At 37.8% G+C, this 18,612-nt stretch overlaps 1 protein-coding gene across 1 annotated transcript in view; it reads right to left on the bottom strand.

The window, feature by feature from the left end:
• SLIT2 (slit guidance ligand 2) overlaps positions 1–18,612 on the bottom strand; it is a 241,465-nt gene that overhangs the window by 19,749 nt on the left and 203,104 nt on the right. Inside the window, exons 19-26 of the mRNA XM_058420666.1 lie at positions 16,732–16,875; positions 15,050–15,193; positions 13,764–13,930; positions 12,874–13,006; positions 7,983–8,051; positions 5,961–6,032; positions 5,664–5,735; positions 3,504–3,575 (exon numbers count right to left, since the gene is read on the bottom strand). Coding sequence (XP_058276649.1) covers positions 3,504–3,575; positions 5,664–5,735; positions 5,961–6,032; positions 7,983–8,051; positions 12,874–13,006; positions 13,764–13,930; positions 15,050–15,193; positions 16,732–16,875 — 873 coding nt within the window. The remainder of the gene's footprint in view (positions 1–3,503; positions 3,576–5,663; positions 5,736–5,960; positions 6,033–7,982; positions 8,052–12,873; positions 13,007–13,763; positions 13,931–15,049; positions 15,194–16,731; positions 16,876–18,612) is intronic.

Here is an 18,612-nt window from a genome sequence, read left to right as displayed (position 1 = left end):
AAAAAAAAAAGCCAGAAAATGGATTGGCAAAAACCATTTAAAATGCAAACTTGCTCTCCCACCACCAAAATGCCTGTCACAGCACTAAGTGTCTGGATTTGGGTTCTAGATCAAGAAGTGATAGTTTTACTAGAAACATAGTCAGAAATCTAGATGTTCTCAACAGCACTATGTGTGAACTTTGGTGAGCTAATATCAACTAACTCTGTTTCACTGTTGGTTTGTAACGGTGAAGATCAGCTGCATCAGCAGTGAAACTGACACTGGGCAATTTAACAAGATAACAAGAATAAAGTATTTCTTCTGAAGCAATCAAGACAATTACACAGAGTTCTGCCCTGATATTTCTCCTTTTCAGTTTACGGCTCCCAGGCTGGTACAAACCATCTGTTTCTAAGCTTCCAAATTGGATTTAATTATTTCCTCTTTGGAGCTGTCTCACTGAACTCACAACTATGTGCAGAATTCTGTAAGAGTTCTCTGCTGAATAAGTAAATAAAACTACATTATCCTAGCTTTGCAGTAGTTACATAAGAATTGCTTCATTATGAAAGCAAATCTATTTCTTTAAATGATAATCCATGTGATTTTTTCTGATTAAAAAATAATTTAGCTAGAGATTTTTAGAATTAATTTCTGTAACAGATTTTTAAGTGTTTATTTTCTCTGTAAAAATTATAAATACTATTAAAACTCTGAAAACAACGAAACATTGTGTAGTTAATTTGGAGGACTGAAGCCTTGTGCTATTCTGTAAAGATGTACTCATGTTCCTTTTAAGAAATACAGTAATCATGGAACTTTTAACAGATAATCTCAACATGTGCAAACACTATCAAATGCCTGTATTAGAACATCTTCCTTATCCAGATGTTTCAGTACTTTCCACAGCTTTGAATGCGTGTGTTTTCTAGAGATACAAGAAAATCTTTGGTAAGCAAAGGCAGTAGGAACTACCAGAGCTGACACACTCTTTTCTGCCCCACTGAGCAGAAAGCCCTCTCATATTAACTTTTTAATAAATTCAAGCTGCACTCAATGAAATATACATATTTGTTCAGTCAGGCTTTAGTCGGAGCAGAAAAAGAAGGAGAGTTAGTGACAAGGGAACTTTCCATGCAAGGCGAAACACCTGGAATTTGTCCATTCTGTATTGGCAAAAGTGGATTACAGCCTGAACTAACACAATTGTTCTGCAAAAATCTAAATATTCACAAGGATAACTGGTATCCATTAAGAAAAAAGCACCAGCAACGATCAAATCTATCCAAGTTTTACTGCTATTTAATGTAGATAAATTAGCTTAATAGTAGCAATTGAATGAACTATCAATGACTGAAAGCTTAATCAGTATGAGATTTCTGAGAGCTAAATATAAATGTCCAATACTGAATGAGAAACAAATAATTAAGTTTTTAACAACTGCTGCTGTTCAAAAACTTAAACCCCCAGATATATCTAAATGCACTAGTCAACATACTCCTCAAAGTCTTGTATTGGGGAGGATGAAGCCAGAAAGCCCTATAAATATGATTGCTTAGATTCTGAGAATGTGAAACCTGTAAGTGAGATAGAATTGAAAGTAAGTTTTGATGTTTGAGATGTCCTAGCTACTGGATGTCTGGGAAAACAGTTATGTGACCAGCTGAAGGTCACCTGCAGCCAGACCCAGAGGTCAAATGGGATGTTCTGTCTCACCCCCAATGGTTCATCCCACACCTGTAACCCTCCCCCGAAGTATCAGGTATCTGTAACCCCATTGGCCCAAGCCCTGATCCAGCCCACCTTTTGACCCCTGATAAGGGGTCCCAAGGGGGCTGGATGCTCTCTTTGCCTGGCACCCTTTCCCGAGGACTTTCCTCTCTTGGAATTTCCTCTCCCTACCTCTACCTTCCCCCACTTTCCTAGGCCTTGCCACGAGCTGCAGCCTGGCAGCTCAGAGCAAGGCCTCATATCCCTTACAATAAACCTCACCTTCTAAAACCCAACTTCAGAGATCTCTCATCTACATTCATCCATGCCGTCCTGGAGTCCACAGCAGAGAAGTTATTTCTACAGTCTTGTCCTCAAACTACCCATAAACACCACAAGGTCTGCAGAAGGTAGCTTGTTCTAATTTACGTTCCCAACGAAAATTAAAAACTGGATAACTATTGCCTCAAATTATGTTCTGAAATTGGATGTTGTGGTAGTGCGAGAATTGTTTTATTAGGTTTTTATAAGAAGTTTTATGTTATGGTTCAGTTCACTGTATCCCCAGTTCTATAACAGTCCATCCCCTCTCCCCGCCCCGCTCTGGGGCAGCCTGTCTGTCACTTCGGAACTCCTCCCAAGATTGGGAAATCCCCAGGGAGGGCGTCGAGTGATAGGTCGCCCAGGGGGAATTCCTTTCTTCTGGGTGTGAGTGGTCAAAGGTTTGGAGGTGGACATTCCTTGTTGCCCCCTGAATCCCCTGATTTGTTGTCTTGTTGTAACCCCCCCCGATCCCTCCCCCGCTTATAAGATCAGAGAGGGAGATTCAAAGTCTCTCTGGCCTGCAGTTTGGACCAGCTGCAGACTTCCTGCAGCTCAGCCTGGAATAAACATCTTCTAACTTGCCTAGCCGAGAGCCATCCTTTTCTTACTGCTGCTGCTGTCACGACACTACTTGGTCCAGCTGCTGCTGACAAGCTGAGCCCAGCAGGTAAAGATAACCTGCTTGCACATCCGGACTGAAAACGTCCTGGCCGCTGTGCAGATCTGAGCCAGCCAGGGGCCAGCGTCCGCCCGGTGCGGAAGGAGCACAGCCACAGGATGTGATGTGTTTAGTGTCAACAAGACACTGACACAGAATCATAGAATAATTTTCATCTATTCTCACCTCCTGCGCAAAGCAGGGCTACCTTGGCAGTCTGGGATGCTTAGGGCTGTTTCCAACTGCGCTCTGAAAATCTCTGGGGACGGAGATTCTCCTGCTTCTTTGGGCAACCTGGCTGAATCATCCTCACAGTGAAGAATTTTTCATTATGTTCAATTAAATTTCCCTTGTTCCAGGTTTTAATGCGTTACTCTGATTCTTCACTGTGCACCTCTAAGTCTTCATCATTGCTTTAATCCTTAGGCTTGAAGACTTTTAGATGTCCCCATTCTTTGGGCTGTAGCTTCTCCTTACATCTTATACAATCTAGGCACCTCCCAACCCTGCTTGCCCCTATGCTGGATTTGCTGTAGTTCATAAAAATCTGCTTTGTACTGGATGCTCACTGGCTGCTTACTTTCAAATTTAGCCCAGAGTGTCTTTAGCCTTCACTGCCACGAGGACACAGGGCAGGCAAGTTCAACTTGCAGCCCAAGCAGCAGTCCCAGGATTTTTCTGCTGAGCTGCTGCCAGCTCCCTGGCCAGTGCTGAGCCTCTGCACAAGCGTAAGCTTCTTCCAGAGAACTTCTTTGCATTATGTCTTTGTTTGGCTATATGAAATAAGCAAAGCATAACCAAAAGAAAAGTATACCAGCTGAATACTTACAGATGTGATAATGCTGAAAGATCATTAAAGGCTCCTTCAGGAACAACAGAAATATCATTGCCATGTAAAGACCTTAAAGAGAAAAGAAACACAATAATATCAATGCATAAAAAATCATCAGGTTAACTTGGCAAATTTCATCTTTTTTTCAACAGTCTTCAGCTTTTCACAGTTTTTTTTCTTACACTTCCTCAGTGTTTCCAACTGTTTGTGGTTTCAGTTTTTTTTTTCGTAAGCTCTGTCAGCTTATTTGTCATTTGACTTTTTTGCATCCTGGGTTTTCATAAGAAATATAAATAATTATACTGTAATTATTTTAAAATTGAAAAGTAAAGGTTGATAAAGTAGGCACAGTTATGCAAAGTACCTACTGGATTTAAAGATAGCAGATAGCAGAAGAATTTCTGATTTTTTCAGCAGCTCTCTGAAATTTGCATTAATTACGTTTATATGTTCCTATGTTCTTTTTAATCTTTCATGGATTCTTAGAACATACAGACATTGACTGTTAATATAAGTATTAACACTTTTGTCTGAATTTGATAGTAGAGATAGAAAATTAAAAACTTCAAAACTTGCTGGTTTCACCAACCATATGAAATTCAACAAGAACAGGTGCTGGATTCTGAGCCTGGGATGAGGCAGTCCCAGATGTAGGTTCAGACTGGGGATGAGAGGGTGGAAAGCAGTGCCAGGAAAGGCACCTGGGGGTCCTGGTCAGTGGAAAGTTGAAGATGGGCCAGCAGTGCCCTGGCAGCCAGGAGAGCCAACCCTGTCCTGGGGGGCATCAGGCACAGCATCACCAGCCAGGCAAGGGAGGGGATTGTCCTGCTCTGCTCTGAGCTGGGGCAGCCTCACCTTGAAAACTGCAGTTTTGGGTGCCACAAAATAAGAAAGATAGGAAGCTATAAGAGAGTGTCCAAAAAAGACTAATGGCAGTGGTGAAGGGCCTTCAGAGGAAGCCGTACGAGGAGGGGCTGAGGCCACTTGGTCTGCTCAGCCTGGAGGAGACTGAGGGGAGACCTCATTGCAGTCACAACTTCTTCATGAGGGAAGAGGAGGGACAGGCATTGATCTCTCCTCTGTGGTGACCAGTGACAGGACCTGAGGGAATGCTCTGAAGCTGAGTTAGGGGAGGTTTAGATTGAATACTAGGAAAAAGTTTTTCACCCAGAGGTTGGTTGGGCACTGGAACAGGCTCCCCAGGGGTCAAAACACCAAGTCGGACAGAGCTCAAGAAGCATTTGGGCAAAGCTCTCAGGAACATGGTGTGACTCGGGGATGGTGCTGTGCACTGCCAGGAGTTGGACCCAATGATCGTTGTGGGTCCATTTAAACTTAGCTCATTCTGTGATTCTGTGAAAAGTATCTCTCCTTTTCTATAAATTCTTTCAGTTACATGAATACATCTAATGTATAGAATTATGGTTCTTGAAATTATCAATTTTTATATCGTATGGTTCTTGAAATTATCTGTATTTATATTGAATAACTTAAATTATGAAAGCACACTTAAATAAAGCCATGCTTTAGGTATTTAATCCAACCAAATATTTAAATGATTATAAATGACCTACATGGAGGAAAAAATTCCATGTTCTGTGGACTTTTGAAAAGGAATTTTTGCAGGTTTTTTTCTTAATGACAAACTGAAGCTGTAAATGAGACTGACTGTTCTTTATTTGAATCTGTCCATTTTTGTGCCCTGTCAACTATGTTTTTCCTAGTGGTAAAATGGAAAGTTTTCTTGCAAACAAAAAGTAAAGTTACTCATTTTCAACACTTAATCATGATGTCACAGCTTTGGAAATGCTCCCACATTAAATGAAACAAGACAAAGAAATTTACTGTTGTAATAAAAATATTCAAAATTCAATGGCAACCACCCCTGACATATACTGAAGGAATTTATGCATATAGCATTTTTGCTAGCCTTCAATGCTTTTAACAAGGAAGAACATAACACAAAAAAAGAAATACAGCCGACATTAAAAATCAGAAAAGTAAAAGGCGCATGTCTTAGGTTTTTAAGGCTAACATAATTATCACTTCTGAAATATCTGACAGGTGTTAAAATCTGCTGGCTTCCTATGGTTCTGCTATTTTCTGTACACAAATAAAAATAATGGAAATTAGCAATGATTAAAAAACAATACTTACAACAACCTAAGTGATTTCAACCCATCAAAAGTCCGTGCAGGAATACATCTTAGGCGGTTGTAACTAAGAATTCTGAAAATATATAAAATGTTGTCAGCAAATGTATCATTTATTCAGTAAACTATGCAGAGCATGAGCAAAATCAGCTTTTGCACACATAGCTAGTTAGGAAACAAGTTATTTTACAGCCTCCAAACCAAGCAAGTTTTAATACCATTTAACTAAATGCTCTTTCTTTCCAAGACAAAAACCCCACTGTATGCTTCCAAAGAGTCACTGTTACATGTTTAAACTTACAAGGTGAGCAGCTGAGTCATGTTGCTGAAGCTCTGATTAGAAAGAGTGCTGATTCTGTTGTTACTTAAATCTCTAAAAAATAAATTCAGAAATTCAGACCTTAAAATGACTACCCCAGTTCCAAAACACAGTAAGTTAAACTGAGACACATTTTCATTAGTAGAAGTAGTATTATCATTAATATAACTATTTAAAGCAGCACCTGTTTTTATTTTCACATGCCATATATAAGCCCAGCAACTGTTTAGCTTGATCTATAAAAAGCATTCTCATTTCAACACAGATGAAAAAGCAGTGCAATGCATTCTAATACAATAGCAATGTTCATCATGCTTCCAAGTTAATAATGCAATCCTTCATGAACTCAAGCACAAAAATGAAAGTAATGTTTTAAAGTGGAAGTCATTCTAGTCATGTCCCTAATGACACCTAAGTAAATATCATTTAATACTCCACTTAACACTTACATGATGAAGACACCAAAGCCCAGAGCTATTATTATAAAGAACTTAGATTTACAGAAAAAGTATTAATGTCTTCTTTGGTCAAAATTCTAATGAATAAAGCCTTAAACATGGAAGCTGTGGTGGAATGCTGGTAACTTCAAAGATGCCACATTAAATGTGAATATTGTATGTTCTTTATTCTCATATTGTGCTTTACTTTTAATTTTATGTTGACTCATTCAGTATTGTTTCATGTATTTTGTGGTGAAATACTGCCTTTGTTTCTGCGGGAACCTTGATATATTAACTTCAGAGCACTGTTGAATAGCTATGCAATATACATATTTCCCCACTTGAAATTTTTGTAAGCATGTAAGATGACTGACTCATAATAAACATATTAGGTAAGTATAACAGAGAAATACATTCAAAAGAGAATGAAAAAGATAAAAATAAACTACTTTCTTTGTTAATCTGGAACTCAGGAGACTTGTATGTAATTATTTGTTTGACCACAGGACTATGCACCGTGGTTTCTTTTTCCAAACACAGGTGAGGAACATTCTCAACTATGTAACAGCAGTATGAGTAAATGTATAGGAGAGTTTAAAATAATCTGCCCACTCTCACAAGTGGAGACTGTTAATACTCTTGCATTCTATTTACCTATTCATAACTTCATACCTATTTATTCATAACTTCCCTAAACTATTCACAAAAGTTTTCTGACAAGTTCTACACAGACTTGAAAATATTGCAAAGGCTCTTTTTCCTGATATTATCTGAAAAATACAAAAAGTTTTGAAAGTGTGAGTTTTAAAAAATTAAGGTCTGTGACTTCTTTCATCTAACATGAGGTAAAAAAAGGAAATTAATTTCTTATTTTTGAATCTCTCTAAACCCAGTGAAAAATGAAATTCAAGGGATTCTATTACTCCCCTCCACTTTTCATTCTGATTATAATGAAACCACAAACTGCTTTCAGAATGTAACACAGTTCAGCCTCAGCTGGTATACATTTTTATATTCTTAACAAAGACCATGGAAATTACAGATGGAATTACAGGCATTTACATCTACAGTCTTCCTGTTTTTCTCACTGTACACTTAAAAGGTACAGAAATCGTAATCAAACCATTCGTGGAGTAGAGGTAATAAATTTTAGAGCAACTAATGTTTTGCCTGAAATCACACAGTAAGTCAGCAATAGAGTTGGCAGCAAAGCAATTTAGGCAAGCTCTCTCCTTTGGTCCTGCAAACCATATACCATGGGAGGAACAATTACCCTGACTTTTTAAGCTCTTACGTATCTTTTGAGGTCAACTATAATTTTTGCTTTGTTATTTTTTTATGTAATCACCAGAATAAAATACCCATGTTCATAAAATGTGAGTATATTATATATACGATGTGATAAGAAGAATAAAATATCCTCAGTTATAAAATATGGTTGGGTATTTGCTAAATATGATACATTTTTCAGGCTTTTTCTTATAAATAAATTCAGGTATAATTGAGTAAGGTATTTAGTTTTGCTTTTAATTTCAGTAGAGAATGTTGCTTTAAAACTACTTACATGAGTGTCAAATGCTTGTAGTTGGAAAGCTCTTTTGGAACAAGGGTAAACTGATTTCCATCCAAATAACTAAACCAGAAAAATAAAACAAAGAGCATTATGTATTTCATTAAAATAGGATCATCTTCATCCACTAATCTCAGAATCCAACAGTAAAGTCAATAGCAAATGAATGCATACTATTCCATTTTATAGGAAAACTTGCTTACAAATTTTGGATTTTGGAGATAGAACTGAGGATTGTAGCCTAAGATCCAATGCAACTGTATCATATATAATGTATATTATGAAGTAACATAATAAAAACCATCTCTTGCATTACAATTTCTGTTATTTCATAATGACTCTGCAAAATGAGGTCCTTATCATCTCCATTTCCCACCCACCTACACAGGAAAGGTAAATCTGACTTCTGCAAATTAAGGTAAGTGTGGATTTTTAGCTGTCATAAAAAGAAACATTCTCTGGCATTGCAGAAGTAGTCCTTTACACTACAAACAGCAAGGTCTGGTTTTAGCTCTAACAGCAAATTCATTTGTCTAGCCTGTGATCAGGTCACCTTCCTTAATTTATACCTGTAAATTTCATGATACATCAGTATATCCTGCTACAATCCTGTTCCTGTGAAGTATATTGTGACTGAAGGCAGTAATCAATTACCCTTCACTAGAAAAGTTACATTTTTTCCCCCTCTCAGTAGGTTCACAGCTCCTATATTATATTGCTCACTCTTCTTCCATGCTCATAATTCTCCATAAGAGATCTTCTCATCCTTAGAGTTACTGGGGACAGAGCTATCAAACTGTCCTGGCACTGGCTCTACAGGCAGAGGAAGACACCAAGCCTTGCCTAAAAAGTTTCCAGTGTGCAGCCAGACATAACAGAGTGTAAGCAGAGGGGTTCTTCACGTAATCACAGCAAGTAGTTTTGAGGTTATAAAAAGTGCTGAATTTACTTGACAGTTTGAAATGAAGCCTATAGTGGCAAGAAGATTAAAGGTTTAGTTTCTCAGAAAGGCAAAATGACTTTGCTGATGGTGGTACTACTTATGTTTCCTGGAACCCAACTGGAAACTAAACCTTGTTTTCCCTATACAAAGAAGATACTTTTGCCATCCAAATACTTGCAACATGCTTGAGTTAAGAGCAGTCTTTTAGAGACATTTTTAGTTTTATTTTGGGCTTATTGTCTTTACATTTGCTGGAGCATCTTCGGGAACTTTAGTCTTGACTAAATAGATGAGCTGAAACACAGTTAAACTTCACAAAATAACTTTCTAAATCTAATCAAAAGGCTGTCTTTCTTCCTTCCTTTTGTTTTTCTTTGGACTATGACTTTTTAGGGCTGCTTGCCAAATCCAAAATGTGTCTCAACAAGCTTTATACTTACATTATGCTAATGGTGGTGAATAGAACATGTGCTCATGTAATTAATTATTTAAAAAAACCCCCCAACTTTTAAAAATTTTTAAGAAGTATTCTGAGGAAATTCTTTTATCAACATATACATTAGGTTATATTATTAAGCTTCATTAGAACTGAAGTACTACAAGTATCCACTTGCTGATAAAAATTCCTCCTTGTTCAAATGAAGCAACTATTAAGATATTTTATAAAACACACGAAGAGTACATCTTAGAAGAGCCATGAATGCTAATAAACAAGAAGAATCAATCAGTATGCAGCTGTTAATAGGAACCACCTCCATTATTCTTTTGAAAAATATGCTACATTACATGCTTATACACTAAAGCATACAAAATTGGACACAAATGAATTTTCAGTCACAGGGTTCCATTTACAATTCCAAAAGTATCTCTCTTTAGCTGCTTTGTTTTATATTGCATTGGTGACCTTATACTGACAATTTGTATTTACACCAGACTGAATTCAAGAAAGTCATCTTTGAGGAAAAAAACCTAAACCACCCAACTCAAAACCTAATGAAGTTATAGGTCTATAGACCTGTGTTCTAATTTGAGGTCTTAATAATTTCAATTTATCAATGGCTAAAGACTTTTAGATGCTTTTAAGCACTCGACTAATGGTGGACATCTCAGAATCTTCTATATAATATGAAACCATAAAACAGTAACATTTTTTAATTATTTACATAACATAGTTATGATGTTTTCTGGAAAGGCACTACATTAACCAACCATTATGAAACATCATTAAAAACTTGCCATATGCAACACAAACCAACATTTCTTTCCTGTAAACAATTTGTATTTCGTTCAATATTGTGACCTATCTGATCAAGAATCAAAACAAACAAATATTTTTTCCCTTTCATAATGCATAAAAATTTCCTCATATCGTCTTATGAGTACCTTATTCAGTTAATATCTTCTAACAATACATGAAGTAGGAAGCTCTTTTTTTTTGCATCTATGTTACATATTCAAATCATACCTTTCATAAAATGCAATCTTAACAATTTTTCTCATAGAAAAAATATTTCAATAGATTGATAAAATAGCCCAGATTTTATAAAATTGCCTATGTGAAAAGGAAGACATTCTATTAAAACCAGTGTTTTTGCAATATCACAAAACTATCATAATCTCTGCATCATAGAGTATCACAGAATATCCTGAGCTGAAGGATCGCAGAATCATTAGGATTGCAATGGCCCTCTGGAGATCATCCATTCCATACCCCCTGCAAAGGCAGGGTTAACTAGAACAGGTCCCACAGGAACACATTCATGTGGGTTTTGAATGTCTGCAGAGAAGACTCCACAACCTCCCTGGGCAGCCTTTTCCAGGGCTCAGACACCCTCAATATATGTAAGTTCTTCCTCACATTGAGGTGCAGCTTCTTGTGGCTTAGTTTATGGCCATTAGTCCTTGTCCTGTGGCTGGGCACCACAGAAAAGAGTCTGGAACCATCCTGTTAACACCAGCCTTTGAGATATTTCTATCTATTGATGGGATCCCCTCTCAGTCTTCTTCAGATTAACCAGACCCAGGTACCACAGTCCGTCCTCCTAGGAGAGATTCTCAGCCCCATATCACCTTTTTTGCCTCTATTGGACCCTCTCCAGTAACTACTTGTCTTTTTTGAACTGTGGAGACTAGAACTGAACACAATACCCTGGAAGCAGCCTCATGAGGGTTGAACAGTGAAGGAGGATCACTTCCTTTGACCTGCTAGTTACACTTCTCCCAATGAACCGCAGGACAGAGTCCAACTCCTGGCCCTGCTCAGGGCAGCCCCTAGAGTCACATCATGTGTCTGAGAGCATTGTCTAAACACTTCTTGGACTCCACTAGACTTGGTGCTCTGACCACTGCCCTGGGGAGCCTGCTCCACTTCTGACCACCCTCTGAAAAGGAACCTTTGTTCTCCATAATTTTACTTCACACTGAAGTAAAAGTGACTGGTTCATAGTTTCCAGGGTCAACCCTCTTGCCCGTCTCAAAAATTGGGACAATTGCCAGCTTCCTGTTGGCTGGGACCTCTCCAGATTACCAATAACTGACAGAAATCATTGAGAGAGGCCTTGGATTGGCATCAGCCATCTCTAAGTATTTTTGGATTAATTTCAACAGGCCCCGTAGACTTAGAGAAAGCCAGCAGGAGCAGCAAATCCTGTACAAATCCTGTTGTTGGCTGGGAGTTGATAATTCTCACTGTCATGGTGCCCCAGCTCACTGGGACCCTCAGAACTGATCACTGGTATTGAAGACTGAAATGAAGAAAGCGTTAAACATCTCTGCTTTGTCTATGTCCCTGTTTGTGAGGGGACCACACTCATCGAAAAATGGACCAGTGTTATTTCCAGGCTGCCTTTTGCTGTTAGGATATTTTAAAAAGCTCTTTCTATTTTCCCCTAGCCAGCTTCAGTTCTAATTGGGCCACTTTTCTTTTTACAGTGATGAGCAGCACCTCTATATTCCTCCCATGTCACACAACCTTGTTTCCACTGGATGTACACCTTTCATTTTTGCCTTAGCTCCAGAAGATCCCTGCTTAGGTGACCCAGCCTTCTGTCTCACCTTCTTGGCTTCTGACTTTTTTGAATTGCTCGCTCCTTAGCTCTTAACGGATGGGACTAAAAAGTGACCAGCACTGATGCACCTCAATACCTCCTAAAGCATTTCCCATTGAGATCTTACTAGTCACCTGAGCAGCCTGAAGTCTGCTTTCCTCATATCCAGAGTCGAAGATTTGCAGGCACCTTTCCTCCTGTCAACAGATTTTCAACTCGACTGCTTTATAACTACCATGGCGAAGACAGACACCAGATGCCACTTTACTCACAAGACCCTCTTATTTACATGCAACAAATCCTGGAGAGCAGCTTTCCTAGTTCACTCCTTTAGTACCATAAAGCCATTGTCCATTGACATAGATGAAGGCCACTGATTTAGAGGATTAAGGTGCTTGATTTAGAGGCAAAAAGTATTGATTCAGAGGTATTAAAAAACATGTTCATTATGAAAACACATTCATATAATTGTTTTCTTTCTGCTTTTTTTGTGTAAGTGAACTTCACTCCTTTCTAACCAGTGACCAGAGATTAATCAGATTAACTGTTGCCCTTAATTTAACCCATTGTAACATGATATCCACACAGTTATACAATGGTTCAGTGCTGGGGATATAAAATCTGAGAGTGACTACAATTTTATATGCATATATTTTTAAAACTATTCAGTAACACATAGTTTTTAAGAGTGTTTTGGGACTAACAAAGCATTGCTAATTCAAACTCAATCTCCAGTTTCTCAAGATAATGTGAAAGTCTTTATAAAGCAGTGGATTAACAAAGTTCAACTCATCTACTAAATTCAATTCTTCATTTTCTTTTCCCCCCTTTCTTGACCCTGACAATAAAAATCTGACTAATTTTTCATAAAAGGGATAAAAAGCATGCCACTTACAGTTCAGTTACATCTTTTGGGATGCCTTTAGGCAAAGCTTTTAGACCTTTGTTGCTGCAGCGAACTACTGTGTCCAGACAAGTACATTCTGCAGGGCAGCGGGCCAGGGGAGAGCAGCTATTGTCATCATTTCCTGGTTAATCAAAACAAACAGATGCTAAGGTTGCTAATAAATGTCTCTTCAGTATTAGCAATAATAGCCCACCTAGATTTTCTTCAAGCCAACATGATATTTCTGCATCTCAAGGTAGGAAGAAAATTACATCATCTATGCAAACCATCACTAAGAATTTACATTTCAGGTGATGCTTTATGTAGTGCAATGCTGTTTTACTTGGTAAGAATGCTATTATATGGGAAAAAATCATTAAAGAAAGAATAAATCCTGAAATGAAAGACAAAACAAGTTTAAGAAGTATTAAAAATAGTCTCTTTAAAAACAGATACAGCCTTGAAAATTGACAAACAAGTAATGCAATAAATGGAAGTGTGTGTGAGAGATGCAAGATAGCAGCACTTTTAATTAAGAGTTAATGAAGCCTCAAGCTATAGCATGTCATGTTATTTGATCAAGTAACCTGAAAGAGTGCTTGATTCAAGCATCAGTGTTTGAAATATTCTCATCTGTACTATAACATCAGACCTTTTTTTTTAATACAATTTCTAAATTATTAATTACAATACTGAAGATAGGCAAGAAAAACATTTGTAGGCATGTATACAACAGCCCATGCTTGCTGATCATCCAAAAATGGGTGGAAAGTTTTTAAACTGACATAGAAACTGAGCATGAAGGCCTTTAAAGTGCGATACTTTGGGATCTATGGGAGCCATGCAGCTATTTATATGAAAGCTAAAATTATAAAAGGTTTGAATATTAACTTACTTACCATCATCACATGTAAAATCCTGAATTGCCACATCCTGGATAGGAATCTCTTTGAGAAAGTAAGGTTTTTGGCAGCGAGGGTTCCCCGTCACAATGCGTTTCTTCCTGAGCCAATCTCCAAGCCATGCAAGATGGCAGTTGCAGTTGAAGGGATTGGCCAAGAGGTTTCTGAGAACCACAGGAAAGTTTATCCCACATGACATCATCCTTTCATTCTAAGGAGTCTATTTTCAAAAAAGCATACCTTAAACTCTGAGAACAGTCAAACAACACTGTGTGTAAACCACAGGTGAGAGGTGCAATTTTGGCTCTGTGTGGTGAATCTTGATACAACTCATTTAGAAATAATTTAAAACTGTCAAAGACCTGACTTCATGTCAAGCCACTCTGTACCAATAACACAATAATTTGATACAGAGATGGAGGCTGATTACTTTACATTATTAGCTTTAATCTGACAACAGGTATTCCATTAATTTATCATCTCAATATTTCCATCTTTTATTTGCTCCAGAGAATAAGTTTCCTATCTGAAATGACAGCTAAGCTGATTACATGCCAGTTACAAAAATGAATTTACTTCTAAAAGCCTCAGTACTTTTGGCATCTCCTTATTGCAGCACAAACATATTGACAATTCCATTATTTATAAACATGTCACCCTTAATATGCAAAATTAGTAACTGGGTGCAAAAGTGTCACTTTTCCTGTAAAAGAGGGATTAAGTGTATTTCTGAATGGTGCTACCTAAAACCAGCACATCTTCATGAAACTGAGTGGCAACTTTGCTCACTCTTTTCACATCCCTTAAACTATGTCACATGTAAATTAAAAACTGGATAGAAAATGAGACTGAAGCTTCCTTATAAAACATATATGAATAAAGATTCTCAGCAGACCAAGGAAATTTTAGCTAGTAATTGGTGGCACAGGGCACAAGGACAGACAACATAGTAATCTAACCAGCTGTGATTGTGTGCTGCCTACCCAAAATGTGGCTTTCTACCCTGGTTTACATCAGTGGGCTTCCACGAGGACGTTTTTTCTGCCTTCTCAGACACTTTTGCAAACCTGTCTAATGCTGTACCAAAGGGCACCATGAAAACATACTCCTCACATGCCTAAGATGGTCCAGAAAACAAAATTTCTCAAAACTGCCTCTATGAAATCCTTTTATCCCTGAACTTTACTAAGTGTTGCGAAATTGCACATCAAAGTATTAAGGGAAATGCTCCCCAAACATCAGAGATTTAAATACGGCTATGATAAAAGATGAATGTGACTTACAGCGTGGAGAGAGAATGCAGCGTGTCGAAGGAGCCGGGCGCCACGGTGGTGATCTGGTTGTCATACAGAGAGAGCAGGCGGACAGAGCTCAGCCCGGTGAAGCTGTCATTTCCCACACAGCTCACCCTGTTGCTCCTCAGCATCCTGAGAAAGAGAGATCAGCATTTTTCAGCTTAGCCTGGGCAGCAACCAGGGCTGAAGTGGCTGCTGGAGTGAGGGCTGAGAGGTATGACTATAGAGGGGCTGCAGCCAGCGAAGGGACCACCAGTGCAGTGACCCCTGTGCTGCCTGTCACCTCACTGAAGAGACTGAGTGCAGTGTGTGTGGAGCAGGCTGGAAGACAAAGGTGAGTGAGTGGGTAGGTTTCACAGAGGCAAGGGTTGCTTCACAGAATCACAGAATGGATAAGGTTGGAAATGGAGGTCATTTGGTCCAACCCTGCTCAAGCAGGGTTCTCTAGAGCTTTTCCTTAGAGTTACTTAGGATTGTGTCCAGGTGGCTTCTGAGTACCTCCAGATGAGACCCTATAACCACTTTGGACAGCCTGCTCCAGTTTCCCCTAAGGGTTTGGGTTTTTTTCTTCTTCTTTCAATACCAGAAGCAGTAATTATGAATTTTTAATTGATGAGCAATGAAACTGAAATTTCCCAAACCAGAGAAACACAGCAGCCCTCTCTTCACATTCCCAAGGCTGATGATTCCAGAAGTGATAAAGCAGAGGCTTGTACCAGTTTACCTCTTCTTGAGGTCCCTTTCACTTCATTTTTCTTAGGACAAATTCTAGAAACCACTTACACCGCATTCAAAAGCATTTAATTCAAATGCAATCAGCATTCCTCCTCAACATGAATCTAAGACAGTATAAATTTCAGAATCCTAAGCTATTCTAAAATCTCTCAAATTTCTATAAAACTTAAGAGCTTTGAAGTCTGTTCTCCTCTCTGTCCACCAAAGATGGTTATTTTCCCCCATGTTCTTGTCTTGGACTAGCTGCTTTAAACAATTTTAGCAGCTTTAACTGCAAGGTTAGAAATTGTAGACATGATTTATTTAAAATACCTAATGTCTATGGACAGCTGAAACCCCAAAGACTATCTAATCTTGGCTCTGGTCTGCAGATCAAAAGGACAGGCTCATTGAAGAAAGCCAAGATGCTGTAGGTTGTATAAACATTTTTTTTTGAGTGGAAAGAACTAAGCTGCTTCATGGAAAGAATGAATTGAGTTCAAGCTATAGTGCTTTTAATCTTGCCTTCACTGTTGAAATGACAAAAAAATTACTTAGAAGAGAATCATTTCCCACATTTCAATACATACCAGAACATTTTCTTCCTCCAGCAAAATTCCCTGTAATGGTTGAGCTGAAATGAATCAGACTCCATTACATAAAATGTATAATTCCCGTGCAAAATTCTGTTACTTTGATGATTATTCCCATTTCCATTTCTGAAGTGGGATGTTCACCCATTCTCAACTGCTTCACTGGTTTAGAGGACTCATTATACACAAAATAATAAATAATAAATTACTATAATGTATAGCTTCTAGTAAAATAGGAATAAAAACAAAAATACGTTTGAATAATCCATAGCTAATTCTCCAAAGTATTTTTTTTAGGACATATTATTCTCAAAAATACCTATGAGAAAAGAAGAATAAAAACACCTAAATAAATATACTTACAGTGTTTTGAGACTTTCTAGTCCTTTGAACATTTTGTGTTGAACACTTTCCAAGCGGTTGCTTGTGAGCAATAGCTCATTCACACCAGAGGCTCCATCAAATGCTCCTTCTTCTATATCTGTAATCTTGTTATTGCTCAGGTTTCTATTACACATTAACAGACACAGATAAGAACTGAGGGGATTTTCTTCTACAAATGTCCTAAATTAACTGTTAAATGCTGCAGACTGAATAAATTCCAAGAAAGACTTAGAATCTTAGTTTTCGACTAATCTTGGAAAAGTCATCCAAAATCATCAAATGCAATTTTGATGCAATAGCCAAGTTGTTGTATAAAACCACAAAATATAAATAAACTTCAAACTAGTAAAAAAATTCAATGCCCTTCTAATTAAGAAGCAAAGTTTTTAAAAGTAATCTTTGGAAGATGGTTTTTAAGAATGGCAGTTACCAATCTATGCTGCTGCCACACAAGAACATATTTTCCTAACTTTGAATCTTATCAGTAAATATATTTTTTCAGGTCACCAGACTTCGTAGCATTTTTAGATGAATTAGTAACAAAATTATACTGTATGAGTACAACAAAACTAACCTCTCTGATTTATTTTATCTAGATAGTCAAATATAAGAAAACAGTATAAACAGCAACATATGTAAAGGAAATGTGTGAATATAAACAGTACATGAAATGTTAATAATTTATGACATTAGTTAGAGAGGAGGGTTCATAAACAAGATAGTTCATCTATCTGCAATTTGCCTGCAAAGTGGATCAAATATGTGCGGAAAATGACCTAAAATATTGCTAAAATACTTAGTGTTTGATTTCAGTTGAAAGATGGAAATTACATCACAAATGGGTAGTATCTGTACTATATACACAAAAGCAAACATATGCAACAGCACACAATTTCTTCAATATTTTTCATAATAGTGTCCTTTTGTTTGTTTCATATTATTTACATATATTACAGAAGTACATAGATACACATTAAACAGTGTAAAATACACTAGTGATTTTTAAAAATGTCTTAAAAAAATCTATGAGACAAAGTGAATGGAAGTAAAGCTGAAGTCTTTTGATGGAATTAATAGTGTTGGGAAGAGAATCAAACGTTATTTGACGCAATTTCTAGAATGGTGTTTAAATCATTCAAAACAAGAAAGATAGTATTTGTTAGAAAAAACCCAGGAAGTTGTGGCTTAGTCTTCAGTGCTGACTACTCTCTAGCCCAGGTGAAATGCAACCTACACCTTGCTTCTAATGAAGGATACAATCATGTCATTAGTTAGGTTGGATAGGCCCTTTAATATCATCATGTCCAAGCATTTAATCCAGTCCTGCAAAGTCTATTACAAAAAAGTAACCCTAAGTCTTTTAAGTTTCTCTATGGATGGCAATAACACCACTTCCCTGGGTGGCCCATTCCACTGCTTGACAGCCCTTTCCATGGAGAAACCAAACTAAACCTCCTCTGCTGCAATTTGATATAATTTCCTCTCATCTTGTCACTTGTCACCTGGGAAAAAAGGACAACCCCCACCTGACTACAACTTCCTTTCAGATAGGTCTAAAGAGCAATAAGGTATCCACTGAACTTCCATTTCTCCAGGCTAAACAACACATTTCCTTAGCTGCTCCTCATCACACTTGGGCTCCATACCTTCCAGCAGCTTTGTTACTCTTCTCTTGACTCTTTCCAGCTCCTCAATGTCTTTTTGGTAGAGAGGAATCCAAAACTGAACAAGCTACTCAAGATGTGGCCTCACCAACAAGGAGCACTGAGGGACAATCACTGCCCTGGTCCTGCTGGTCACACTATTGCTGATACAGGCCAGGTGCCATTTGTCTTCTTGGCCACCCGGACACACAATGGT

Source organism: Hirundo rustica, chromosome 5, assembly GCF_015227805.2.
Source record: "Hirundo rustica isolate bHirRus1 chromosome 5, bHirRus1.pri.v3, whole genome shotgun sequence".
NCBI lineage: Eukaryota > Metazoa > Chordata > Aves > Passeriformes > Hirundinidae > Hirundo > Hirundo rustica.
Note: the sequence above shows the minus strand (reverse complement) of the source record. Positions and strands in the feature narration are given on the sequence as shown.